Source organism: Phoca vitulina, unplaced genomic scaffold (genome assembly GCF_004348235.1).
Source record: "Phoca vitulina isolate PV1807 unplaced genomic scaffold, GSC_HSeal_1.0 scaffold23, whole genome shotgun sequence".
In the NCBI taxonomy this organism is placed as follows: Eukaryota; Metazoa; Chordata; class Mammalia; order Carnivora; family Phocidae; genus Phoca; species Phoca vitulina.
The window spans coordinates 21,694,404-21,713,981 of NW_022589726.1; the positions used below are offsets into that span (position 1 = coordinate 21,694,404).

Sequence of the window (19,578 nt, forward strand, 5' to 3'; positions counted from 1 at the left end):
CTGATGCCAGACCACAGTCCATGAGCAGGAAGAGGATTTGGTTCGATTCATAAATGTTTATTGACCCATCTATATATCAAACACCATACTAGGCAATGAGAGTATAGAAATGAGAAAGATGAGGTTGCTGTCATTAAAAGGGCTTCAATTTAATGGAATAAAAGCCAAGTTTGGAAAGGCAGACTAGGACCAGATGGTCAAAGCTTTCAACTGGCACGTCATGGAGTCTGAATTTTATTCACTGGGCAATATGGGGCCATAGGCTCCATGACTGGAGCTGAGCAGATAGCAGCAGTGTACAGAATGGGCGAAAGTAGGAAGAGGCTGGGGATGAGGGACTTAGAGTGCTCTCTCTCTGTCCTTTTTTTAAACCAGATAGAAATTCATTTCTACCTCAGTTAAAAAGTGTCTGGTGATAGACAGTCCAGGTCTGGAATGGTGGCTCTACGGTTATCTAGACGACTTCTTTTTTTTTTAAAAAAAGATTTTATTTATTTAGGGATGCCTCGGTGGTGCAGTTGGTTAAGCATCTGCCTTTAGCTCAGGTCACCATCCCAGGTTCCTGGGATCAAGTCCCGCTTCAGGCTCCCTGCTTAGTCTGGAGCCTGCTTCTCCCTCTGCCTGCCGCTCCCCCTGCTTGTGCTCTCTCTCTCTGACAAATAAATAAAATCTTTTAAAATTTTATTTATTTATTTGAGAAAGGGAGAGTGGGGAAGCAGACTCCCTGCCAAGCAGAGAGCCCCATGCAGGACTCAATCCCAGGACTCCAGGGCTTAGGCTTCTTTTTGCTTCACCGTCCTCACACATAGCTTCATCTTCATGGTCACCTCATGGTCTGATGTGACTGCTAGAGTGTAATTCATCTCCTCTACATTCCGGGCAGCAGAACAAAGGAAGGGAAGGAGCTTGGGGAGAGGAGGAGGAGCACACAATGACACACTGCTTAGCTGAATTAATTCCCTTTAAGGAGCCTTGCTGGAAGTCCAGGACAATATTTCCAACACTTATGTTTATGTCTTACTGGCCAGAACTTAGTCCCATGGCCTTATCCAGCTTTAAGGAAGACTTGGAAATGTAGTTTTGTGTTTATTATTATTTTTTAATTTGAGGTATAATTTGATGTATAATTTGCATGCAGTGCAATGCACAGATCTCATATATTTTGATAAGTTCTGACAAATGCATACACCCATATAAGCCACCTCCCTATCAAGATATAGAACATTCCATCATCCCTAGAAATTCCCTTGCCATCCTGCTGAGGAGACTTTTTCAACAACTCCAAAGAGAGAGGTAATGAGGGCTTAATTAGGGTAGTAGCCCTTGGAGAGGTGGTGGAAGGAGAATCCAAAGGAGACTGGTTGATGTGGGAGATGAGAGGAGAATCTAGGAGAATGCTAACAGCAGAGCCACTAACAGAAACTAACAGAAAACAGAAAATAGGGAATTCTAGATTGTTACAGATGGGATGGATGGAGAAAAAGGAATGAGTACAGTATTGGGTGTGTTGATTTGACGTGCTGGTCAAACATCCAGGTGGAGATACCCAGTAGGCAGTTGTATCTAGAGCTTGGGAGGGCATTCAGAGCTCAATGGCATCAAATACGAGAGAGATGCTAAAGAGGACAAGGGACCAAGAAATGACCCAAGAATTTGGTGACTGAGCTCACTGATGACTTTTTGAGGGAGCAGAATTCAGATGCCATGGCCCGAGTGGGCATTGAGGGCTTAAATCGTACAAAAGGGGACTGGTTGCATTGTCTGAAATAATTTAAAACCCCTTTAAGAAACTGAAATCCTTGGGGTACCTGGCTGGCTCAGTCTGTAGAGCATGAGACTCCATCTTGGCATCAGTTCAAGCCCCATGTTGGGCAAAATAAAAATAAAATCCGAGGTCCTTGCACAAACAAATGGGTTATAGGTAGCTGCCCTTTTTACACGCTTGCTGATAAAGGAGGAGGGATACGTTGGTGTCAGGAAAAGATAAGGCATTCACCCCATCCTTACAGGAAAATAGCTCCTGGCTCTCTGAAATTAGCTTTCCAAAGAACAGGGAGATGAGACAGCTCCCTGCCTCCTATGACCTCCAGAATTCAAGCTGAAGGGCTGGAGGTGGGAGAGGGATGCTCTCTTTAACAACTGCTGGGTGGGGTGGGCCAACCAGACACTGCCAGGACAGGTGTGAAGAGACATATCTTCAGAGGAAAGAAAGCAAACACACTGGACTCAGGCAATCCTGGGTTTGAATCTTGTCTCTGTCGCCACCTAGCTAGAAGACCTTGGGCAAGTTACTTAACCTGAACACCCAGCTCCGCATCTGTAAAATGGAGACAATTATGCCTACTGTTCAGGGTGGTTTTGAGGATTACAGAAAAGTGACTGGCACACAGTAGGTCATCGTAAGTGGGTGCTATTAAGTGATCCAGCCCCTCGCTATGGGACAGAACGGCTAACGGATGGGTCATAAAACACGACCTCCGATCTTAGAGGGTAGGGAGGTATCCCGGCTGCCTCCTCCCTCCAGGAGGTGGGGACAAGGTGGAGGAAGGGCTGCTGGAGGAGGAGCTGGCGCGTGGCGACCCGCCCCGTCCCGTCCCGTCCAGTCCGGCCTGGGCGCCGAGGGAACCGCTGTCCTAGCCGTCGCCCCCCGAGCAGCCTGTCCTGGTGCCCCGTGCCTTGGCCCGCGTCCAGTCATGACCCTGCGCCCCTCACTACTCCCGCTCCGTCTGCTGCTGCTGCTCAGTGGGGCGGTGTGCCGGACTGAGGCTGGGTTTGAAACCGAAAGTCCCGTCCGGACCCTCCAAGTGGAGACCCTGGTGAGGAGAGGGTGTCCCGGGGCTGCGGCGGCTGGGCCTTGGGAGGGAATGAGGGGGTCTGAACGAACCTGGGAGCGGGGAGGAGAGCGGGTGCGGGAACTGGGCAGGGGAGTGCTGGGTGCAGGGGCAGGAACGGGATCTCTGGAGGAGCCTGCGTGACTCCCTCAGTCCGATCATAGGTGGAGCCCCCCGAGCCGTGTGCGGAGCCCGCTGCCTTTGGAGACACGCTCCACGTACACTACACGGTGAGGGATCTGGGGGGCCGGGTCGGGGCCTGGGAGGGGGCGGCGCCCTGCTGGAACACGTCAGCGTTGGCTGCGACACGTGGCAAGCGGTGCGGGAGTTAAGTTGGAGCTCTGGGGTCATCGAGCACGTGGCGGGGGTAGGGGCGCTCCTCTTGCCTGCCCATTTCCCTTCCCCGCTTTTCCGCCAGTTCCGCCCCGGCGCAGAGAAGCGGAGGGTGGGGAGAGCTCCGAGAAGTGCCAGCCCTTTGGGGCTTCCTGTTGCTTTCTGCCCAGAGGGGACTGCTGGGCTGCAGCTGCGAGGGGGGTGCCGCCGCCGCCCGGGGGCCCAGGTGAGTGTGGTGCGCGCCTGCTGAGAGGGAGCTACTAGGTGTGCGCTCCTGCTGCCCTCTCCCCACAGGGCAGTCTGCTAGATGGACGCATTATTGACACTTCGCTGACCAGAGACCCTCTGGTTATAGAACTTGGCCAAAAGCAGGTGATCCCAGGTATGTGACCTGCGCCTCCCATTCTGTTTCTTCCCAACCTAAGCCCTTCTTCGCCTCCTCAAGCCCTGAAATACATTGGAAATGCCCCCCAGGACTCTACGGACTCTACCGGTCACCTCCTGAGGTTCAAATATGGCTTCTAACACTCCTTTTGCCCCATGCCCCACTGGCAACCAGGGATTTGAGAAGTGGGGAGCTCAGTTGAGGGTCGTAGGGAGCCTTAGATCCTCCTCTCCTGGGATTTTGGGGAATGTAGGTAGCTTCCTGTTCAGTTGTGTCTTCTTCCTCAAGGTCTGGAGCAGAGCCTTCTAGACATGTGTGTGGGGTGAGTATCTGGGCAGGGGTGGGCTTGGGTACCCCCTTTGCATGGGGGGAGGCTTACTTTGCTATCCTTGCTCCTAGAGGAGGCAGAAGAATGTGTGATAAAGGCTTTGCACTGGGCAGGTCCGGGTCATTGGGACCCCTAAGGGCATCCAAAGCCACTGTGCCTATCTGACTGTGGGTTTTGTTGGAGGAGTTGAGGCATATGGGGGGACAGAGACCTTTCCTGGTCAACCTTCTTGGTGCTCAGGTGGGAAAGTTCATCATTTGGAGTGAATATCCAGAGAGTTTTGCTGGTGGGGCTGCAGATGGACTGAGGCTGCGGGCCCACCTGGTCCCACCTCTAGCTGTGATTCACATTCCTTCCCTCAGAGAGAAGCGAAGGGCAATCATTCCTTCTCACTTGGCCTATGGAAAACGGGGATTCCCACCGTCTATCCCAGGTAATCTGATGAGGCCTTTCTCTCTCAAGGCAGTCAAAATACCAAGGCCCTCAGAGCTCTGTCTGGAGCTTGAAAAAGTCTAAATCCAGTTTTCTGAAAAGGCCAGGGGTGGCTGGGGCCTCCTTCTGGAGGGCTGCTTTTTTCCTCTTCAGATCACCAACAGGGACTAGAGACCTAGAATCTGTTAAGGCTACCTAGCTTCCCTCTGGCAGAAAGCAACTTTTTAGGGAGGAGACACCTACTTGAGCCACTTGGGTCTGTTGCCTCTGCTACCCCTTCTCAGAACTCTAGACTTTTTCCTGCCTTTTCTCCACAACTCCAGCCTGTGTCATCTGTGCAGCTGGCATGGCTTATCCCCACATCTCCACCCCTCCTTTCAGGCTCCACCAGGGAGGAGGCAGTAAAAATATTCACAGTCAAGTAAATCAAAACAAAGCAAAACAAAAAACAACTTTTGGAAGCCAAGTCCACCCTATAACTTTAAAAGCTATCAACAGGTCACTGGACAGATTTCCTAAGATGCAGATCTCTTGCTTTGGGTTATGACAAATGTTCTATTAGCTAAAATGTTTTGTACTTCAGATTATTAGGATAAAAGTTCTTATCCTAGTTCCAACTTAGAGGAAGAACCGCAAAGAGGGTCATGGGACTAAAGAAAAACTCTTTTACCCAAAGCTCTGTGATCTCCCCATTTCCAGTGTTTGCATTTCTCCCTGACTCACTCCTCTTCATTCACCTGCTCCTTACTTCTTAAGCCACCTCCTTCGTCTGTGTTGAAACATCTATGTTTTCTAACAGTCACATTGCATGTGCTCATTGGTTGGTGACATTTTAAAATGTCTAGGTTAAATCCAGTTAATTTCAGCCCTGCAAAGATTCTATCGATGTGGCTCTTTGGAAATGGGAGTACAGTTAGTATAGAGGTTCTCTCACTTATCAGTGGCGAACAGCCTGTATGTCTTAGATCCACAGAAAGTTTCCCTCTCCTGTCATAGACTTGTCACTGAACACAAGCCACACTTGGAGATTTGGGGTAAACATAACTATCAGTAGAGTCTGCTCATAACCCTTCTCTACTTTTGTCTAAAGGAACTCAACATGTTTAAATCTTGTCAGCTTCATAGTTTTTGCTGTGGTGTGGCCCGCCCTCCCTGTTTTCATTTAGATTCTGAGCCCTGGATAAAATGCAGAGATTCTAACCCTCACCTCCTCTCTGCCTTCAGCGGATGCAGTGCTGCAGTTTGATGTGGAGCTGATTGCACTGATCCGAGCCAACTACTGGCAAAAGCTGGTGAAGGGCATTTTGCCTCTGATAGGCATGGCCATGGCGCCAGCCCTCCTGGGCCTCATTGGGTATCACCTATACAAAAAGGCCAACAGACCTAAAGTCTCCAGAAAGAAGCTCAAGGAAGAGAAACGAAACAAGAGCAAAAAGAAATAATAAATAATTTTTAAAAATTTCTCTGGATTCTTCACCTGGTACTTTCTGAGGCTACTGCTGTAAGTGGGAATGAGGTAAAGGGCTGGGGTAAAAGGCATTCTGAGTTGGATCTTGCCTGACATTGGGGTGGTTGGAGGCTTTGGATCACCTCTTCCCCTGCCTCTTCTTGTCCTAACTTACCGCCAAGGACCTGCTCTTGAATGTTCCCATAGGATCTCTACATCCCAAAGGTATTGGTTCTGGCCCTCATAGTGCCCAGACTCGAAGAAGCAGTGCTTCATTGAACAATGAACCTCCTGATAATTGCCTAGCTATTATCTCCACTCTCTGGGGCCACCGTATTCCTAGTCTCTTCCAAGTAGACTGCTCTGTCCAATATGGCAAACATAGAAGGAGCTCATAAACCTCATGGAAATTTTTAATAGCAAAGTCCTCTGGTCTCTCAAAAAATTGTTTGGGGTTTGAAAAGCGATTTTCTCCTTATATCACAGGATGTGGGAGATCACATGGGCTGCTTCAATGATGTAAGTGGTTGGAGGTGGTTTGTCACCTGGCTGGGTGGTAGGTGTGGACAAAGGCTGGGGTAAGTTACTTCGATGGTTGACGATAAAGAGTGGGTTGAGCTGGCTCATCACTTCGTCACTCACTGAGATGCCATCCAAGTACTGCTTCAGCATCTCCCGCAACTTCCCATTGATTTCTAACAACTGGACATGTCTATGTTGGAGGCTCAGTTGCTCCAGTTTCACTTTGTTGTACCTTTTCCAGAAATTCTCCATCCCCGTGTAGTTTACTATCACCTGGGAGTTGGTTAAAGGGAGAAGGTGCGTGTTGAGGCCCATTAGCAAATGCAGCCCAGTACCCCATGATCCCCAACCTTGGGTGATGGCCTCTGGACCCTAGGAACTTTTACCTTTGCGAGCTGCTCGGTAAGCTCCTCTGGGTAAATTTCTTCTATCTCCTCCTGCTCCTTGGGAGTCAAGACTGATGAATAGAAAGGCAGCACTTTTTCTTCCTCTGTTTCAAACTTCCTACATATTTCAGCAAGTTTCAGGATCTTTTCACCCTATCAGAAGCAGGAAGAGACCTTTTATTAGGAAAGGGGGTGGGGAGGGGAAATAGTGGAGCTGGTTCCCCTGCTTAAACCCAGGGAAGCAATTCATCCAAACGTGAGACAAGAGTAATGAATACAGGGCGCCTGGGTGGCTCAGTCGTTAAGCGTCTGCCTTCGGCTCAGGTCATGATCCCAGGGTCCTGGGATCGAGTCCCACATCGGGCTCCCTGTTCGGCAGGAAGCCTGCTTCTCCCTCTCCCACTCGCCCTGCTTGTGTTCCTGCTCTCGCTATCTCTCTGTCTGTCAAATAAATAAATAAAATCTTTAAAAAAAAAAAAAAAAAAGAGTAATGAATACATCTAACACAGAGTGCTTACTAGGTGCCAAGCACTATTCCAAGTGTTTTACAGGCTTAGCAAATTCATTATTAATTCATTTAATTTAAAATGTGAGAGGGGAGGGAACACGGAATAAAAAAGGTACTCCAGATGTCCACTCAGGCAGGAAGCAGGAGAAAGCCCTCTACCTCTCTCAGACCCCTTTCACTTCGCAGGGAGCCAAGTTCCTTGGTTTTGTTTGACTGCCCTCTCCCCTGTTACCTTATCGACGATCCTTCTCAGGGCCTTGAGGGTGGCATTACTTTCCAAGGTGAGTTTGACTAAGTTTTCCTGGGATAGTTCCCGGGCCTGAGTCCTTTGGGCCTTAAGTTTTCGCAGTTGGGCAAGGACCAGCTCCTTGTCCTTACGAATGTACTGGTTCTGGTCTTCACTCTCACGGCTGTGCACCATGATCTTGCTTTTTAAAATAATTATGGAGTCCTGGAAGAACAGAGTTTAGAGGAAACCCCTGACAAGCTAAAGGTCTTCAGTGAGACAGGTAAAAGGACAATCTGGGGACTGAAATCCAAGGATCTCGTCTTTCCCCAACCAGTGACAGGGTCCAGTGGAAACTGGGAGAAGATGACCAGGGGATAATGGAGCAGTTAAAGCAGTGAGTATTTCCAGTTGGCTGCACTCACCTGTAGTCTCTGTATTTTTTTCATCTGTGCTTCAATCTCTTTGGAGCTCTTCTCATCTTTCACCTGCAGAGTCTCAAAGGCAATCTTTTGGTCCTCTGTGGCATCGGTGTAATTCTTGAGTGCATCCTGGAACCTTCTCCACAGATCTTCTACTATGTTCTCCAGTTTCAGTCTTAGAAAATGCTTCTCTTCTAAATTCTAGGAAGTGGCACCAAAATAGCCAGTGCTTGGAATTACTCTGTCAGTGCCCTTTTACTGCTTCCAGCACCCTCACCCTCTTGAACTGCTTATAACCCAGTACAGTGCAGAGGTCACCAATGAAAACGCCTACGAAGACCAGGCAGATGATGTAAATAAGTGCTGCAAGTTAGAGGGGGCCTGTGGTGAACCAGAGAAGAAATGCTCCATGGTCATTGGGGGAGGGGGGTAGCAGATCTGTTCAGCTCCACACGAATGTATTCCCATTTGGAAATGTGACCCAGTGTTACCAGATCTTTTTTCAGGAGAAGCTAAAATTTTGGGTTTTTATGTGAAATCTCCCCCATTTTTCTTTTATTAAAAAAAAAAAAATTTTTGTTTTTAAATTAAGTAGGCTCCATGCCCAACATGGGGCTTGAACTCATGACCCTGAGATCAAGAGTCTAATGCTATATGGACTGAGCCAGCCAGGCCCCATGCTGAAATCTCCCAATTTTTATTATTTTTTTAAAGATTTTATTTATTGGGGTGCCTGGGTGGCTCAGTCGTTAATCATCTGCCTTCGGCTCAGGTCATGATCCCAGGGTCCTGGGATCGAGCCCCGCATTGGGCTCCCTGCTCAGCAGAAAGCCTGCTTCTCCCTCTCCCACTCCCCCTGCTTGTGTTCCCTTTCTCGCTGTCTCTCTCTCTGTCAAATAAATAATAAATCTTAAAAAAAGATTTTATTTATTTATTTGACAGAGAGATAGAGAGCACAAGAAGGCAGAGAGGCAGGCAGAGGGAGAGGGAGAAGCAGGTTCTCCTCTGAGCAGGGAGCCCAACGCGGGGCTCAATCCCAGGACCCTGGGATCATGACCTGAGCCGAAGGCAGCCGCTTAACCGACTGAGCCACCCAGGCGCCCCAAATCCCGCAATTTTAAATGTAGGAAGCTTATTTTAAAAATTTACAAAACATGGTGCGCCTGGGTGGCTCAGCTGGTTAAGTGTCTGCCTTCAGCTCAGGTCATGATCCCAGGGTCCTGGGATCGAGCCCCACTTCAGGCTTCCTGTTCTGCGGGAAGCCTGCTTCTCCCTCTCCCACTCCCCCTACTTGTGTTCCCTCTCTTGCTGTGTCTCTCCCTGTCAAATAAATAAAAAATAAAATCTTTAAAAAAAAAAAAAATTTACAAAACACTATGGAGCCAAAAAAAAAAAAAAAAAAGAACCCCATGCCCAAACCCAGGTCTGCAGGATAGCTAAGTGTGCAGCCTCTAGGATGGTGGATAGCACTTTGGGCCAAGGGCAGACCTGAATTCTCCTGGTTCTATCACAAAGCAGCAGCATGACTTTGGCAGATCATTTTATTTCTTTGGGCCTTAGTTTCTTCATCTACAAATCACAGGTGTGAAGCCAAATGATCTCCTTGGTGCCTTTTAGCTTTAAAATGCATTTCCTTGACATTTCAGAATGGTTCTTCCCAACGAATTTCTACAAAATTACAAAATGCAGTAGGGGTACAGGCATTTTCTTGATTGTGTTGGTTAGGTGTCTCTAGGACCTCCAGTGGCCTAGAGCATTTTTCTCTCCCTTCTCTCCCAGCTCTTGCCCAGCTACTCTCCTTCCATACCTTGTTTTTGAGATCATCCCACATGCTCTGGAACTCCAGCTTACTTTCATACTCAGAATCTATATAGTTCTGCTCCATGGCCATGAAGACATCTTGTAGGTAGTGAATCTCTTTTTCATTCTGGTCAGTAATTGTCTTCCTGTGGGATATAAGACACTGTCCCTGCTCTGAAGGATAAAGCATATGGACCAAAAAGGACAACTCAAAGCAGTATGTAGTAAAACTACACGAGTGGTTCAAACTCCTAGGTACTGAAGGGTCAGAGAGGGAGGGTAGGCTCTCTTCGTTTTAGGGTCCGAAAGAGTGAATAAGATTATTTTGATTTTTGAATAGGCAATACATTCATATGACACGAAAAGCAATAAAGTACAAAATGTTTCAGTGAGAAGTCTCCCTCCCCTCCCTGTGCCCTGCCAGATGGGTTAGATTTTGATAGCTGAAAGTAGGTGGTGAGGGTGTTACAGATAGAAACCTGGCATGGGCATAGGGAGGCTAAAGCCACCAGCTTAAACCCACATTAGCTGAGAAGGAACTCTGGATGGTCTCTGGTGGCGGTCATGTCATAAGCAAGGCGGGCTGCTCCAGGCTGCTGGCCGCCCGCTTAGAGGTAGCTCCTTGACCCAGGCTCTGGACACTCTCCTGGACTCAAGCCCCGATTTCCTCTTAGGCCCGCATACCTTTCTGTCTCAAACTCTTTAGTTAGGGCCTCCAGCTCCGCGTTGTAACCCTCCTCTAGGCGGCTGAGCCGGCATCTCTGCAGGGCTAAGAGCTGGTCGATGTTGTGCAGGTGACTGCGCAGGGCATGGGCGTACTGCTCCTCTGCTTCGGACAGGTCCTTGGCTAAAGACTGGGGAGGGAACAGAGTTACCATTTCGGCGGAATGGCATCAGTGCGAGAAAATAAAAGTGTATTCAGCTGGATGGCATGAATGGCATTTTCCCCTAGTTCCTGATGCCAGCTCTCTGGCTCTAGGAGAGCTGGTTCTCTGACTCATGATTGGAAAGTAAGAGTGACATCAGGGAACCCCACGTAGCCAGGCAGTGTCCTAGGGACAACAGACATTTATAATGATGAGGCTACCACTAAAAGGAATTGAGGGTTCTTGGAGAAATGGCTGCTCCAAGGTCTGAGGCAGAAAATAAACAAGTAGAACCTAGGGTATCTTGTCGTACAAGATAGAAAAGCAGCTATGAAAGACCAATAGGGTCATGTCAAAAGAACGCAGGAACCAAGAAAAGTATCTCACTGGGGCAGATTATATCTTCCAAAGATGGGCATAACAGTATCTGCTATCCTACCATCTTCTCCGATGTGACCTTGCCACTCCTCCATCAAGAGGTATTCTTTTCCATCTCCTTGAATTTGGGCAGACGCTGTGACTACTTGGACCATTAGAATAGGGTGGAAGTGACACGTGCCAGTTGCAGACATAGCCCTTACGTGGCCTGGCAGCTTCTGCTTCCTGCCCCTTGGCATGCTTGTTCTTGGGACACTCCCTCCAGGAACCTAGCCATCACACTGTGAGAAGGGCAGTGCCTGGGGAGGGGCCACGTTAAGGCATTCCAGTCAACAGCCCACCTGAGCTCCCTCCCAGCTGACTGTCAGATGACTGTAGCCCCACCTGACATCTGACTGAAAACTGTAGGAGAGACAGCAAGCAAGAACCACGCGGGTGAACTAGATCAACGAATCATGAGAAATAATAAATTGTTGTTTTAAGTCACTAACTTAGGGATGCTGTGCTATGTAGTATTGGATAACTGGAACACACACTGGCAAAAAGACAATGTGAGCATCCGTAAGGATAAAAACTACAATGGATTGAAAAATATCAGTTATGTTTATGAATTTATAAGGAGACTTAAAAAAATCAGTTACCATTGGAGGATACCAGACAATCCATTCTTTTTTTTTTTTAATGGTGTATAAAGGGCAAAGAAAGAATCAAGTATTTATGCTGCCTTTATTGTATAAACTATACCTCTTGGTAACTGAATGCTGAATGATAGAAGTATCTCTTTATAGCAGTATTCAAGCTAATAAATGAAAAAGGAATGATACTATTAGAAAATCAGCATTTTGCAATCCCCAATGAATGAATGGATAATCAACAGCTGCTAACAGCACAAAAAGAGATTACCAGACAGGGTGCCTGGGTGGCTCAGTCGGTTGAGCATCTGACTCTTGATTAGGGGTTGGGTCATGATCTTGGGATGGTGCGATTGAGCCCCGCCGTGGGCTCCACGCTCATCGGGGAGTTTGCATGAAGATTCTCTCCCTCTGCCCCTTACCCCACTCGCATGCTCTCTGTCTCTCAAATGAATAAATCTTAAAAAAAAAAAAAGAGAGAGAGGTAACCAGCCTCCTGATGGAAGAATACAACATCTCCAACCTTCTAGATCTAATTACCAAGATCTAGGAAATACAGAAGACAAGGTAACATGTTAAACTACAATATAGAATACTATGCAGTTGTTTAAAAAAAAAATGAGAAGTTTTTTATGGGCTAATGTGGAATAGTCCCTAGGATATATTGTTTGAAAAAGACAAGGGGCAGAACAGTATGTAGTACTACCATTTGTGTAAAAAAAAGGTTTACTCATGAAACTAAAATGACTGAGAGAGGCCCTGCATGGCTGGAAGGCACTGGTGGGAGGGCACTTTTCTCTATATAACTTTATCTTTTGAATTTTGAATAATGTGAGTGTATTACCTATTCAAAAAAGTAAAACAAATTAAAATTAAAATGAATGAAATGGGTGCCTGGCTGGTTTGGTCGGTGGAGCGTGCGACTCTTGATTTCAGGCTTGTGAGTTCGAGCCCCACATTGGGTGTGTAGATAACTTAAACATAAAAATCTTTTCTTTTTTTTTTTAAAGTGAATGAAACAACAACAAGGATTTAGTGAATGCCTACATGATCAGGCACCTTGAGCCACTCACTGCAAACTATCACAACCTCTATGCAGGGCTAGTTTTTACCTAAATGTTTGGTATGAAACGGGATCTTTTGAAATAGGTGCTGATAATGGAAGCCTCTTCATTCACTCAGCCAATGTTTACTAAACCTGTCATTACCAGCACTGTGCTGGGTGCCAAGGATTCGGGGATGAAAAGACATGCTCATTGCCCCCCAAAGGAGCTTTCAGTCTTGCAGTAGGAAAGGAGTTACATAAACAGAAATTTACAGTATAACATGGAAATTGCTATGAGGTTGATGATTTACCAGTGACAATGGGATATAAAAGACTGAGTGCCTACGTCTGACTAAGAGCACCGGGGAAGGCTTCACAGGACAGATGTCATTGGTAGCACTCCTGAAGGAGTGATAGTCTGCCAGGAAGACTGAAGAAATGGGGAAGAGAGAATTCCAGATAGAGGGAACAGCATGTGCAAAAACACAGGTAGGAAACAAGGTGGGCTGTGTGAAAGGTACAAGTAGAGGCCAGATCATGAAGGGCTTTGATGTTCTTTCCTGGAGTTTGGATTTTTTCCTGTGGAAGAGGGGAGCCACTAAAATTTAAGCAGTGGAAATAACAGGATCAGATTTTTGTTTCAAAAAGATAATCCTGGTAGTTGTGTCGACAGTGATCTAGAGGTGGCTGAGCACGTAGGCTGGAAGATAGGAGACTGTTGGAACAGTCCATAGGGGAGAAGATGCCCAGGTCTCACCTGCAGCAGGACAATGGGGAAGAAGAGCAGGGTATAGCTTTGAAAAATACTTAAGCAGAGGATTTATACAAAACTTAGTAACAAGTCAGGGATGGAGGCAAAACCTAGGATGATTTCCCAGATTTCTTTGTTGGGTGGTTTGGTGAATGGCACTGACCACCTGAATAGAGAGTAAGGAAGAGCAGATTGTGGAAAAATTGGTTTGGGCCTGGCCAGGGAAGGGGGAGCTCCTGAGTTTGGTTGTGAGGATAATGCAACAGCCAGGAACAGATACCTAGGAATCTTGAATAGAATGATGTGGAACTCACAAAAGAGATCCAGGCTGGTTTTACAGAACCTGGAAGTCATTAATATAAAAGTGGTATTCAAACTCAGGGTAGGGACGCCTGGGTGGCTCAGTTGGTTAAGCGACTGCCTTCGGCTCAGGTCATGGTCCTGGAGTCCCAGGATCGAGTCCCGCATTGGGCTCTCTGCTCAGCAGGGAGTCTGCTTCTCCCTCTGACCTCCCCCCTCTCATGCTCTCTCTCTCTCTCAAATAAATAAAATCTTTTAAAAAAATTAAAAAAATAAAGTCAGGGTAATGAGGGGCACCTGGGTGGCTCAGTCGGTTGAGTAGCTGATTCTTGGTTTCAGCTGAGGTTGTGAGATCGAGCCCTGTGTCAGGCTCTTCGCTCAGCAAGGAGTCCGCTTGAGATTCTCCCTCTCCCCCTCCTCCCACTCGTGTTCGCTCTAAATAAATAAATAAATAAAATCTAAAAAAAATTAAGTCAGGGTAATGAGCACGACTGTCTAGGCCCTAGACACCTGGTTAAAGGGTGAGATGGCCAGACTTAGAAACGTGGGAAATGTTAAAGTTCAGGCGTTGGAGAGAGGAAGATAAACTCACAAAGAGGATTCGCTATATATCCCAGAGGCAGGAGAAAAGCCAGGAAAGAATGGTGTCATGGAAACCAAAGGAGAGTTTCAAGGAGGGTGTGACCAAGAATGTCAGTGCCACAGGGGCACCTGGGTGGCTTGGTTGAGCATCTGACTTCAGCTTGGGTGGTGATCTCGGGGTCCTGGGATCGAGTCCCACGTAGGGCTCCTTGCTCCGCGGGGAGTTGGCTTGGCCCTCTCCCTCTGCCCCTCCCCTCTGCTCGGGTTCTCTCTCTCTCAAATAGATAATTAAAATCTTTTTAAAAAAGTCCGTGCCACAGAGGAGTCGGGTTAGATGAAGACTAAATGATGAAAAGTATCCGTGATTCGAGCCTGGTAGTCTTTCCCAGAGCAACTTCCTAGGGAAGTGTGGAAATCAGATGTGGGATGCAGGACAAACAGGAAGTGAAGAAGTGGAGACAGCAAGTGAGGATCACTAACATTTGCACATTTAACACGTGTAGGTTCGGTTATTCAGGAATGACCCTGAAGGTGCTTAATTAGCAGTGTGTGATTTACCTAAGGTGGGGACTGTAAGCATTAGCTACAAAGCTGGAAGCTAGCTGGCTTAAGGGTGAGCCTGACCACTGCTCAGCATCCCTAAATGAACACTGCTGGTTCTCTTCTCAGCAAGTATTTGATAACTCTCAATAAGGGTCTGAAGAAGTCACTTAAAAAGCCATAAGGTTAACTGGTGGGGTAAGGAATTCTAATGTATAATGGTTTTTGCAAATTTGGGGACTCTTCATATGGATCACTTGAAGCTTGCCCAGGTCTACTGAAATTTTTTTCCCTCAGGAGTTAGGCTGTGAAGGAGATGCGTCTTTTCAAGAGGGGGCATGCCAGGCTGACAATGTATATTTTGCTGTTACTGTGGGATTTCTGTTGTTGTTGTTGTTGTTTTAAGATAGAAAAGACTGAGGAGTCAGTAAACAGAGGTTAAAAATGGGATAAAAGAAGGGATATAGCAAAATCCCTTAGAAAAGAATACGGTATGGATTCAACTCATCTCCCAAGAGCATATGGCTGATTGAGTTGCTTAGAGATCCAGAACTGCTCTTACCCATGGAAATCTCGGATTCATCCAGGGCCACTGAACTTGAATCAAAGAGACCAAACAATTGGGTTAAATAAAGCACTGGAGTAGGAATCAAGAAACTCATGCTCTGGTTCCAGCTCTCTTGCTGACTGGCTGTGTGACACTGGGCAAGCCAGTTCCCCTGTCTGGAACGGAGTCTTCGCACATTGAAGTGAAGATGCGAGACCAAGTTCAAGTCACTGGGTGATGTCTGCCTGTGCCTTACAACTCTAATATTGTACACTGCTGGTTTCAGGCAGTAGATGACCAAGGAAGATGGGTACGCTGAAGCAGGGGAGAGGGAGGATGGCCCAGTAGTCCACTTTTCATTTCAGTGAAAACTGGTATTACTAATGCCCGCTTCATCACAGCCTGCATCTTGTGAGGGCTTTAAGGTTGATTAAAAAATTAGGGGCGCCTGGGTGGCTCAGTCGGTTAAGCGTCCGACTCTTGATTTCAGCTCAGGTCATGATCTCAGGGTTGTGAGATGGAGCCCCACGTCAGGCTCCACTCTGGGCATGGAGGCTGCTTGAGATTCTCTCTCTCCCTGTCCCTCTACCCCTCCCTACCCCTCTCTCTCTCCCCCCTGAAAAAATGATTCATAAATTAATTCAGTAGGCCCATTCTATTAAAAGATCAAGGCAGCCAGGTTTAAGTGTTTCACTGGGAAGAGCACCTACCTTGATGACACTGTCCTTGCAGTCCACCACTCGTTCAAATGTTTGGCTGAGGATCTCAATGTCCTTATGAAGCTCTCTGGTCTTGACTTCCCTAAGGACGGTTCTCCACTGTGTGTTAATCTTGTTAAGGTTCAGAGCACTGTTGTGCTCCTCCTTGGCCAGCTTGTCCTGTGTGAAGGAATGAATACACCCCAGGAGGTCAGGGCCTAAAGCCCTGTTATGGTAAAACAAACAAGATCACAGGTTGTCACTGACACCTTACCCTTTGTCTTTTCTGAGAGACCAAAGTTCCTGATGACTAACCCTCAGGGAGTTCCTGTTCTTGTTTTTGGGAGGGTCTGAAGTAAGACAGGAACTGCCTGATGGCACTTTGGGGAGGGCAAGGGTGAATTTCCTTCAGGTGAAGACATCAGAGCAGGATGTTGTTTGTAATCTCCAGGGAGTATATCAGAATTTCTGACTGCTCGGACAGCTGATAACACCTACTGTCCCAGTCTGGGGCTCAGTTGTGACCGTCAACCTCTATACCACTTGCCCCCCTCTGTGCTTCACAAAGAACTGCCTCCTCCCCAAACAATGTTGCCAGAAACCTAAGTATGTTTGGCTTTCAAGATTTCCGGAGGAGGGGAGGCCAGCATGAAAACAGGCTGCCACAATGAGAGGGTCAAGGCGACAGGGCCAGTGCAGGGAGTGGGTGGGGTTGGGGGGAGTAATGCAGAAAGCCATCACCTTCAAGAACTGGCTCAGGAGCCTCTCTTTCTTCTTGGCCATCTCCTCCTCTGCCAGCAACTTCTGCTGAAACAGAAGCAGCTGCTCCTCATCGGACAGGGGTAACTTGGCCTTTTTCCTTTTCTTAGGCATAGCTGGGGGCGGGGGGTGGATCTAGGCAAGGATCCTCAGTCTGCTTTGGTCAGCTTTAGAAGAAATAGGAGGAGGACGCCCCAGAAAAGGGCCTTACGGAACTGCCCCTGGACGGTAGTGGGACCTTAGATCTTAGCCCTCCCACGAGAGAGAGCCTGGGATAGCAGCGAGGGGGGGTCTGGAGCCAAACACATCTACGTCTCCTAGCAACGGGGATCTCGCTAAGATGGCGCTGTGAAAGGCTAGGAGGAGAGACTCTGGCTTGGAGCGCCCTCTGCTGGCTGGAGGACTGCAGTCAGTTTTTAAGAGATCCCGTTTTACCTCTCAAAAGCCGTAGCCTCCTCACTGAACATTTTAAAACTTTTTATTGGGGGGGGGGTTGTTTTTCATAGAATGTCCATATTTTAGCATACAGGTAATAACAAAGTTTGGAGGGAAATGTGGAGAAATGGGAACCTTCATGCTTTGTTGGTGGGAATGTAAAATGGTGTAGCCACTTTGGAAAACAGTTTGGCAGTTTCTTAAAATGTTGAACATAAATTTACTGTGTGATCCAGCAATTTCACCATTACATATCAATCTAAGAGAAGTGGAAACGTATCCACACAAAGACTTGCTTAGGAATGTTCTTAGCAGCATTACTCATAATAGCCCAGTTGGAAACAACCCAAATGTCCGCCAACATGTGAATGGGTAGACAAAATATGCTCTTTTCATACAATGGAATACTATTCAGCAATAAAAAAGGAACAAATTACGTATGCATACTACCACGTGGATGAACTACAAAAACATGCTCAGTGAAAGGAGCCAGACACAAGAGACCACATGTTTTAAGTTTCCATTTATATGAAATATCCAGAAAAGGCAAAGCTATAAAGTCAGAAAGTAGACTACTGATTGCTTGGAGGAGAGAGAGGGGAGATTAATATTAAATGTGCATGAGACATCATATTGGGTTGATGAAAATGTCCTAAAATTGGATTATGGGGGTTTCTGAGTAGCTCAGTTGGTTAAGTGTCGAACTTTTTTTTTTTAATAAAGATTTTATTTATTTATTTAACTGACAGAGAGAGAGAGACAGCTAGAGAAAGAACACAAGTAGGGGGAGTGGGAGAAGGAGAAACAGGCTTCCCGCCAAGCAGGGAGCCTGATGCGGGGCTCGATCCCAGGACCCTGGGATCATGACCTGAGCTGAAGGCAGCCGCTTAACCAACTGAGCCACCCAGGTGCCCCAAGTGTTGAACTCTTTTTTTTTTTTTTTGTTAAAGATTTTATTTATTTATTTGAGAGAGAGAGAATGAGAGACAGAGAGCATGAGAGGGAGGAGGGTCAGAGGGAGAAGCAGACTCCCCGCTGAGCAGGGAGCCCGATGCGGGACTCGATCCCGGGACTCCAGGATCATGACCCACTGCGCCACCCAGGCGCCCGCAAGTGTTGAACTCTTGATTTCAGCTCAGGTCATGGTCGGACTTTGTCTGGACTTGTCTATGTGTGTGTGTGTATAAAAATAAAATATCTTTGTTTTCTTCCCTCTCTTATTTCCTGATCATCATCATTAGTATCCTATGACTTTATATCATAGTATTTAAGTATTATCTTTGTCGGACTCCATGCTGGGTATGGAGTCTGCTTAAGATTCTCTCTCTCCCTCTCCCTCTGCCCTTCCCCCCCTCCCAGACACACACTCTCTCTCTAAAAAATAAATAAATAAGGGGCGCCTGGGTGGCTCAGTCGTTGGGAGTCTGCCTTCAGCTCAGGTCATGATCTCAGGGTCCTGCAATCGAGCCCTGCATTGGGCTCCCTTCTTGGTGGGAAGCCTGCTTCTCCCTCTCTCACTCCCCCTGCTTGTGTTCCCTCTCTCACCATGTCTCTCTCTGTCAAATAAATAAATAAAATCTTTAAAAAAAATCCGTGATGAACAAAACATCAACATTTTATTTATTTTTTAATTTAAATTCAATTAATTAACATATAACATATTATTGGTTTCAGAGGTCGAGGTCAGTGCAATCTTATATAATACCCAGTGCTCATTACATCATGTGCCCTCCTTAATGTCCAGCCCCCAGTTACCCCATCCCTGCACCCCCAATAAAGTTGTTTTAAATGTAAGATATAATGCTTGTATTAGGGTTCTCCAGAGAAACAGAACCCATAGGATGTGTGTGTGTGTTTGTGTGTGTGTGTGTATATACACACCTGTGATGTTTCAGTCTGAGTCCAAAGGCCAGAAAAGACCAGTGTTCTAGCTCAACAGTCAAGCAGGAAGAATCCCTTCTTGCTCAGCCGTTTTTTGTTTTTTGTTTTTTTTTTTATTCAGGCCTTCAATTAATTGGTTGAGGCCCACCCACAGTAGAGAGGGCAATCTTTACTCAATCTACTGATTCAGATGTTAATCTCATCCAGAAATACCTTCACAGACATACCCAGAATAATGTTTGACCAAATGTCTGGACACCTTGTGGCTCAGTCAAGTTAGCACATAAAATTAACCATCACAGGTCTACCTCTTCTCAATTCACATCTTTTTAAAACCATATTTAATCTCCAAATAAAAACAATAACAAAATATAATACTTAAATACTATGATATAAAGTCATAGGATACTAATGATGATGATAAGGAAATAAGAGAGGGAAGAAAACAAAGATACTTTATTTTTATACACACACACATACACATATTCACAGCAAAACAAGAAGGAACTGTTAGGACAATTATAGTTCTGTAATTACAGAAATT

General features: G+C 46.6%; 2 protein-coding genes across 4 annotated transcripts; one reads left to right on the plus strand and one right to left on the minus strand.

Annotated features, from left to right (window-relative positions):
- The first annotated feature begins 715 nt into the window (after nucleotides 1–715).
- On the plus strand, nucleotides 716–5,768 carry FKBP11 (FKBP prolyl isomerase 11). Of its 2 annotated transcripts, XM_032420888.1 has the most exons (6): nucleotides 716–2,816; nucleotides 2,996–3,061; nucleotides 3,459–3,546; nucleotides 3,838–3,871; nucleotides 4,240–4,310; nucleotides 5,534–5,768. In XM_032420888.1, the coding sequence occupies exons 1-6, from the start codon at nucleotides 2,457–2,459 to the stop codon at nucleotides 5,749–5,751; spliced, it is 837 nt and encodes a 278-aa protein (XP_032276779.1). In that variant the 5' UTR covers nucleotides 716–2,456; the 3' UTR covers nucleotides 5,752–5,768. The 2 variants fall into 2 exon arrangements, with proteins under 2 accessions (XP_032276779.1, XP_032276780.1); XM_032420889.1 differs by lacking the exons at nucleotides 3,459–3,546; nucleotides 3,838–3,871; nucleotides 4,240–4,310; nucleotides 5,534–5,768 and adding exons at nucleotides 3,250–3,390; nucleotides 3,590–3,822.
- Nucleotides 5,769–5,777: 9 nt separating this feature from the next.
- On the minus strand, nucleotides 5,778–17,014 carry CCDC65 (coiled-coil domain containing 65). Of its 2 annotated transcripts, XM_032420886.1 has the most exons (8): nucleotides 16,701–17,014; nucleotides 15,972–16,139; nucleotides 10,305–10,474; nucleotides 9,628–9,766; nucleotides 7,824–8,021; nucleotides 7,405–7,623; nucleotides 6,665–6,817; nucleotides 5,780–6,551 (listed from the first exon to the last, which is right to left on the minus strand). In XM_032420886.1, the coding sequence occupies exons 1-8, from the start codon at nucleotides 16,830–16,832 to the stop codon at nucleotides 6,237–6,239; spliced, it is 1,494 nt and encodes a 497-aa protein (XP_032276777.1). In that variant the 5' UTR covers nucleotides 16,833–17,014; the 3' UTR covers nucleotides 5,780–6,236. The 2 variants fall into 2 exon arrangements, with proteins under 2 accessions (XP_032276778.1, XP_032276777.1); XM_032420887.1 differs by lacking the exon at nucleotides 7,405–7,623 and having other exon boundaries at nucleotides 5,778–6,551.
- Nucleotides 17,015–19,578: the final 2,564 nt, after the last annotated feature.

What these genes read in the sequence shown, in the direction of transcription:
- FKBP11 (XM_032420888.1), top strand. Translation starts at nt 2,457, where the DNA reads ATGGGTCATAAAACACGACCTCCGATCTTAGAGGGTAGGGAGGTATCC. An exon ending in CCCTCCAAGTGGAGACCCTG is followed by an intron (nt 2,817 to 2,995) that starts GTGAGGAGAGGG and finishes GTCCGATCATAG; the next exon opens with GTGGAGCCCCCCGAGCCGTG. An exon ending in ATTCCCACCGTCTATCCCAG is followed by an intron (nt 4,311 to 5,533) that starts GTAATCTGATGA and finishes CTCTGCCTTCAG; the next exon opens with CGGATGCAGTGCTGCAGTTT.
- CCDC65 (XM_032420886.1), bottom strand. Translation starts at nt 16,832, where the DNA reads ATGCCTAAGAAAAGGAAAAAGGCCAAGTTACCCCTGTCCGATGAGGAG. An exon ending in GCAAGGACAGTGTCATCAAG is followed by an intron (nt 10,475 to 15,971) that starts GTAGGTGCTCTT and finishes TTCCCTCCCCAG; the next exon opens with TCTTTAGCCAAGGACCTGTC. An exon ending in TTACCGAGCAGCTCGCAAAG is followed by an intron (nt 6,552 to 6,664) that starts GTAAAAGTTCCT and finishes ACCAACTCCCAG; the next exon opens with GTGATAGTAAACTACACGGG.